We start from the raw sequence: 6,404 nt of genomic DNA on the forward strand, positions 1-6,404 counted from the left end.
GATGTGACCGTGTTGCCCCGCCCGCAGGCCGAGGCGGCGGATCCCGCTGGTGCCGGAGAACTTGCTGAAGAAGAGGAAGGCGTACCTGGCCATCAAGGCCACCCAGGCCAAGCAGGCGCTGCTCAACAAACGCAAGGTACGGCGGGTCCCGGCAGAGCCTGGGCCTGCAGCCCCAGCTCGTCGTCCTCCGGAGGGAGTCACAGTTCCCTGAAATTCCTGGGAAAGGGTCCGAGTGGTCGGGCGCCTCAGAGAGGGGGTGCCCGAGCACCGCGGGTGGGCAGGGATCGTCTTCGGGGTTCCGAGGGGGGCTTGAGTCCCTCAACGTCTTCTCCGTGAGTCTCTGAGCTTTGTAAAGAGGACAGAATTGTACAGGTCATTACACCGAAACAAATAAATGGAAGACTGTGAGTTGTTCCTGTTGGATCAGTGGTGCTCAGGTGTTTGCAGCCACATGTGGGAAACTGCAGCGCTGCTGAGTTGTCTCTGCTGCCCTGGGATTTCACTGTCTGAAACGACCTTTGTGTTGAAACCCTGCATGGAAGCCGTGCTTTTCTGAGGGTGCGTTTAGAGTTATTTCACTGTTAGAGCAGCACAGGTCATGGTGAAGCCTTTTCTGCCAGTGGGGTGGCACATGTCCTAGTGCAGACACACCCTGTGCACACTGTGCCATTTCCAGACTGGCAGAGCACAGCAAACCTTTCTAATTCCTAATCTGAGACCTGTTCTGATGTACCCCAGCTAATACAGTAGGTGTCTGTGTTAAAGCTTTCCCAGCGAATCTTGTGGGATTATGTGCAAAACTCCTGCCATTTTTGTTTGATGCCATGTTTACATTTTAAAAGCATCAGTGGCTTGCTATATTTTCAAGGTGGGAGCATAAGCAATAATATTAAATAGCCACTCCTTAAGATTGTCATTGCAAAAAGAATCTTAGTGATGAGACTTTTATTAGGTCTGCCTGTTTTGAAAATTCAAATGAGTTTCATGGGTGATTTGTAAGATGAAATAGAACAGAAGACACACAACGTTAGATTATTTAAAGTGGCCTGCTTGTTTAACCAGTGCAGTATCCTAAATATAAATCTGTAATGCTGTGCATTTTCAAGTCCTATTTGTATGAGAAAACACTATGAGTGTTGGTGGATGTACTCATTCCTAAGCTAAAGAGAGACATTTAAACATCTGTTAAATTCTAAAAAGGAGCTTTACATTTTCTAGTAATAATGAAAAGACTTTTTAACATCTGATAAAAGACTTTTATCAAATGTTCTGGCTCGCCTGATAAATATCAGCAATATTTAATAGTTACTTGAATGGTTGAAATTTTTCTTGCATGTGTGCCAGTATAGAAACTGACTTTAAATGCAGTTACATTCTCTTGGAGGGTAATTTTGAGTCACACTGGGGTATTGCTGTAGCATCTGTTTTGCCCACATGTTGTTTCTGGCTTTTCCAGTCATTGCTGAGCTGTGTGTGTAGCTATGCCTAGAAGTCTCCCAGGTCTTTTCCCTAATTTATATTTTTCCTGGGGAAAAACTCTTTGTTCACTGTTCCTAAATAACAGTTGTGTGTAAATTCATGTGTTGTCCCTCAGTTCTGCCTCCCTTGGGCTTAGATAATCAAATTTATTTTCTTATTGCTTCCAAAGCTGTAAGGACATTGTTCACTACTTCTGCATTTCATTTGGCCTTTGAGATGTAAACCTCACTTTGTTTTCCTTTTGTCTGCAGCAGCAGAAGGGGAAGCAGATCCAGTTCAGGCGCCTGGAGACGTTTGTTCGGGATTCATGGCGCAAACGCCGGGATGACACCCGCCTGAGGCGCATGGAGCAGAGGCCTGGGCAGGCAGCAGCACCACAGGAGAGCAAACTGGCCTTTGTCGTGAGGATTGTGGAGTGAGAGCCTTCCCCTGCTCCTTCCCTTGTTGCTGCCCTTTGTTGTGTCATTTCCACGCCACGGCAGTGGGATCAACCCAGACATCACCTTGCAGGTGATCTGAGGCCTTTAGGGAAATGTGGTTACTGATAAGTTGTTTTCCTCAGTATTAAGGGAGTGACCAAGAGGGTGAGGAGAGTGATTGAGTTGCTGCGGCTGAAGAAGAATTACACTGGGGTGTTTGTGAAGCTGAGCCCGCTGTCGCTGAAGATGCTGCGGATCGTGGAGCCTTATGTGGCATGGGGGTACGTACCCCTCCCCTGACCTGGGGGTCATTGGGTTCTCCAGCTGCTATCACAGATCCTTTACCTCTCCAGTAATGGTCAAAACTTAATCAGCTTTGTCTAAAACTTGTTATTGTCTCTGTTCTCATTGTTCTTGACATGACTTTGCTACTTTACCACCTCTGCACAAAGAAGTGGGATGGGTTTCCCTCTGCATAGTGTCTCTCTGTTACAGCATCTGATTTTTGTTTCTGCAGACAGCCTAACCTGAAGTCTGTACGAGAGCTCATCCTGAAACGGGGCCAAGCCAAGATCAAGAAAAAGAGGGTACCTCTGACAGACAACGTGCTGATAGAGGAACATTTAGGTGAGGAAGAGGGTGAGAAAATTGAGGAAAGAGTTAGGCGTCTCTGAAAGGGTCAGAAACATCTTGTCAAACTAGAGGACTGGTAATTCTGGAGCAGTGTGGGGAAAGATGATACAGTTGGACATCTCTTTTTTTTTTTTTTTTTTTTTTTCTTCTCCTCATGCAGGGGGCTGTGGTATCATTTGCCTGGAAGACCTTATTCATGAAATCTACTCAACTGGGAAGTATTTCAAGAGAGTAACCAGCTTTCTGTGGCCATTCCATCTGTCGGTGGCTCGGCACGCATCGCGGAACAGAGTGGGTTTCCTCAAGGAGATGGGCAAGCCTGGCTTCAGAGGGGATGCCATCAACCAGCTCATCCGTCAGCTCAACTAGTCAGGTGAGCAGTGCCTGCTGGGCTGCTTCTGAGGCTCACCCTTCATTCCCTGTCCTAAGGACAACCAGCTGCCATTGAAGGTGAAGGGGGTGCTCCCTTGGTTTTGATGGTCACTTTGCAAAAGTGACCTCAGGGTAGGGGAAACTAATCAAGAGTGTGGGTCCCATTAGGAATCAGCATATGCTGTTGGACACCTCCATGAAGGCTTGGTTCCTGGGAGATAATATTACTTTCTTGTTTATTTTCTTCCCTATTCTGCAGGGTTTTTGTGAAAACTTCAGGATCTATGACCTGGTCCTTTTCACATGAACCTTTCATGGACATTATGTACATGCAGTGATCTGTATGCAACTTCTCTTGACTGCTGGTGCCTCTACAAAAGAAGAAATACAGAGATGATGATGATGGAGATGGACTTTGTGCTGGCCCTTCTTAAAGAAGATAAATTCTGTTTGGTACAAGAATGAGCTTCTTGGAGCAATTTCACTTTTGCATCTCTGTAAAATAAGTGGTTTTTATGCTCCCTACTGCAGACTTCACTCTTTGATGTGCACCTGCTTCTGGGGGTGAAGGGGTAGTAGAGTCACAATTGTGCTGACAGGCAAAAGAAAAACACCAAGGTGTTCTTCTGTTACTGCAGCACAAGCCCTAGCAGTGAATAATGTCACTTTTTAAGTATCCAGATTGTATTTATTTTAAAAAAATTAAGGGTTTTGTGTTCCTAATTATAAGAGCCCTTTTTTTGGCAAGACTTTTTTTTTTCTTCTTTTTTAAACGTCTGCTGGATTGGGACTATTGGGGAGGATTATTTCCTGGAAATAGGAAAGCCCAAAAAGCTTGTAATAGTCATGGGGTGGGGTGTATGTAATCGATGTTTTTAAAATAAACTTCTGAAATTATATTATTGTAACAGAAGGTCCTACATCACTGTAAAAGAGTGGAAAAGCCAGTTAAACACTCTGGCTGGAATGAATTTAGTGAAGGAAGCAAAGAAAACCATGGAAGAGTCTGAAAGTTCCAGAGATTTAAATCCCTAATTTCTTTCACTACAGAAATGGGTAAGGACACGTGAAGAGTCCAGTGCTCAGTGCTGTTCAACAAATATGGAAGGCACTGTCATGAGTTCACTGTGACAGTTTAAACTGTTATTTGAAGACTTAGGTGGGGGCAAAATGTTAATCCATGAATGGATTTCCTGCAGACTCCACACCAGTTGGAGACTCAGGAAGGAAACAGTTAAGTAACAAGAAAGGATGCCTTTTGGATGTTACTTGTGTGACAGTTATAAACTGTGCTAGGATGTAGCATTCATAAAACCATCTGAAATACAAAGGACTGCAGATTCTGAATTAGAGAACACTATAAAACTAAAGCTTTATTCTGTAAAACAAGAATAGAAACATAGAAAATGCTGGACAGACACAACAGACGTACACAGAACAACTTTGTCCCCAGAACTAGAGCCCAGTGGTCATTAAAATACAAAGTTTCATGTATTTAAAGTTTTCCTGATAAACAGCTGCTTCCTTTGTAGAGCAGTACAAGAATTGTTTGGATGATTTGTTCTTAGGTTATTCCTGGTAATAAAACAGCCCAGGCTTCTAACATGAAAACTGGCACTCTAGGAGTGAGATTATTTTAGTTGCTACAGAGAATTTAAAACTGCTAACAGACTGTAGTTTAAAAATAATTTTAAAATATAAAGTTGCAGGATCTGAACACAATTCTAGCAGCTAATCCCAGATTTAGGCAGTTTTTCTAGCAGAGGCAGTGGTTTAACACCATTAGCTCATACAGTAAAGTAAGAATTGAACTATGACCTTTTTAAAATTTCTTTGGCAATGATGCCAGCTTAGTCTAGTGTCACATTTTCACAGACAGGCATGTTGTCTTTGTGTCATGCTTCATCAAGAGGACAGTAATGATGTGCTCATAGCTTAGCTGCATGATGAACAGAAACTATACAAGGTGACAGGACAAAACTTGCCCCTGCATCTTAGGGAACAGAATCCTTCTTGTAAGCCACTGTGGTGTTGACTTTGTGGATTGTAGTGGTGAAGGAACGCAGCCGAACCTCCTCTGAATTGGCTATGAACTGTGGGCCTGACTCTTCCCACTTTGCTGGCACTGCCAAATCTTTATCAGTGTAGATCAGCAAGTCAAAGGCACCTGGGAGCAAGGGAGAACAAATTCACCAATAAGGAGATGGCAGGTTTGAAGTACATCATCTAGAATTTGAGACAAGGACCAAGCTTTTCAGAAGTTACACTGATACTAGTTATGTGAAAAAAAATAGTTAAGATATTCATATGAGGCCATTTTAGTTTTCTCAAAAACTAAATTGTGTTGTAAATTTTTTTCAAGTGTGTTAAAATGCTGTGGAGATGAGCTCTGTATAACACTTCATAGGACCAAATTATTCATGAAAACTTGTATTTCTCAGGGCATACATATTTAATTTCCTCAAGTTCATTAAGCCACCCGAAGCTCTGTCCTGATCTCAGTCTAACAACGTGCTGTCTCACAAATCTGATGGTACATGATGTGTAATAGTCAAAAAGCCTCATAAAACCAGAAAATATTTTCTAAAGTTGGAAAGTTACTGAGGTTTTTCAAAAGTGTTTTATTTCTTTAGTGCAGTTTGGGATACTCACAGGCAGATTCCAAGAGTGGCAGGAAGGTTACTGTGGCAGTTATTTGTCTGATGACAGAGCGAATTTCATCCTGAATTGCCTTCTGAGATTTCTCCCGTGGTCCACTGGAATAATAAGAAAATTCTGCTAAGAGAAGTTTGAAACTTCTACTGCGCTGACAGTTTCCTCTAAATACAGTTCTCTTTGGTAAGCTCTGGTAGTTTGCTACGGTATTTTTAGGGTAGTAGTGACACTTAAGTCTTTAGAAAAAATTAAGTGATAGTTGCTCTGCCTTTATTGTTTGTGTGTTCAATTATATAATGACTGGTTTGCAGACAGAGGGTAGGGCACTGAGAAAGGTTTGAAGGCACAAGCCCATGGCATTGATCCTGTGCCTGCCCCGGTACTCGGGAGCGGAGGGACCGCGGTACTCACTTGTCATCCTTTGCAGTTTTGTCACACTCGATGTCAAACTGCCACCGCTCCAAGACCTCGCTGCTCTCGATGCTGGAGATCACCACCACCAGGCCCTGCACGATGCACTTGTACAGCCCCTCTGCAAGAAGCCAGGGCAGCGCTTAGAGGGCGAGAAGCGGCGGCAGGGACACCGCAGGGAGGGCCCGGCCGCCGGCCCGCACCTTTCATCTGCTCGGTCACGTTGTTGAGGTAGTTGGCCAGCTCGGGGTCCGTGGTGACCAGCAGGGTGAGCCCGTACTTCTGCACGCGGGTGAAGGTCTCGGGGGGGTAGATGCCCCGCTGGTACAGGATGCTGTTGATTCCATAGGCTGCACGATTTAGACGGAGAGGGAAAGGGAATGTGTACCGCACCCCCCCCCCAGGCCCCAGCCGGCGGCCATGTCTCTCCATAAG

At 44.4% G+C, this 6,404-nt stretch overlaps 2 protein-coding genes across 2 annotated transcripts in view; one reads left to right on the forward strand and one right to left on the reverse strand.

Annotated features, from left to right (window-relative positions):
• RPL7L1 (ribosomal protein L7 like 1) overlaps positions 1-3,811 on the forward strand; it is a 4,045-nt gene extending 234 nt beyond the window's left edge. Inside the window, exons 2-7 of the mRNA XM_014309491.2 lie at positions 28-136; positions 1,731-1,894; positions 2,042-2,179; positions 2,416-2,525; positions 2,692-2,904; positions 3,163-3,811. Coding sequence (XP_014164966.1) covers positions 28-136; positions 1,731-1,894; positions 2,042-2,179; positions 2,416-2,525; positions 2,692-2,900 — 730 coding nt within the window. The 3' untranslated portion in view covers positions 2,901-2,904; positions 3,163-3,811. The remainder of the gene's footprint in view (positions 1-27; positions 137-1,730; positions 1,895-2,041; positions 2,180-2,415; positions 2,526-2,691; positions 2,905-3,162) is intronic.
• Positions 3,812-4,246: 435 nt separating this feature from the next.
• MAD2L1 (mitotic arrest deficient 2 like 1) overlaps positions 4,247-6,404 on the reverse strand; it is a 2,641-nt gene continuing 483 nt past the window's right edge. Inside the window, exons 2-5 of the mRNA XM_031061993.1 lie at positions 6,173-6,319; positions 5,970-6,090; positions 5,556-5,659; positions 4,247-5,070 (exon numbers count right to left, since the gene is read on the reverse strand). Of these exons, the coding sequence (XP_030917853.1) occupies positions 4,898-5,070; positions 5,556-5,659; positions 5,970-6,090; positions 6,173-6,319 (545 nt within the window). The 3' untranslated portion in view covers positions 4,247-4,897. The remainder of the gene's footprint in view (positions 5,071-5,555; positions 5,660-5,969; positions 6,091-6,172; positions 6,320-6,404) is intronic.

The sequence above is a fragment of the Geospiza fortis genome, unplaced genomic scaffold (genome assembly GCF_000277835.1).
Source record: "Geospiza fortis unplaced genomic scaffold, GeoFor_1.0 scaffold636, whole genome shotgun sequence".
In the NCBI taxonomy this organism is placed as follows: Eukaryota; Metazoa; Chordata; class Aves; order Passeriformes; family Thraupidae; genus Geospiza; species Geospiza fortis.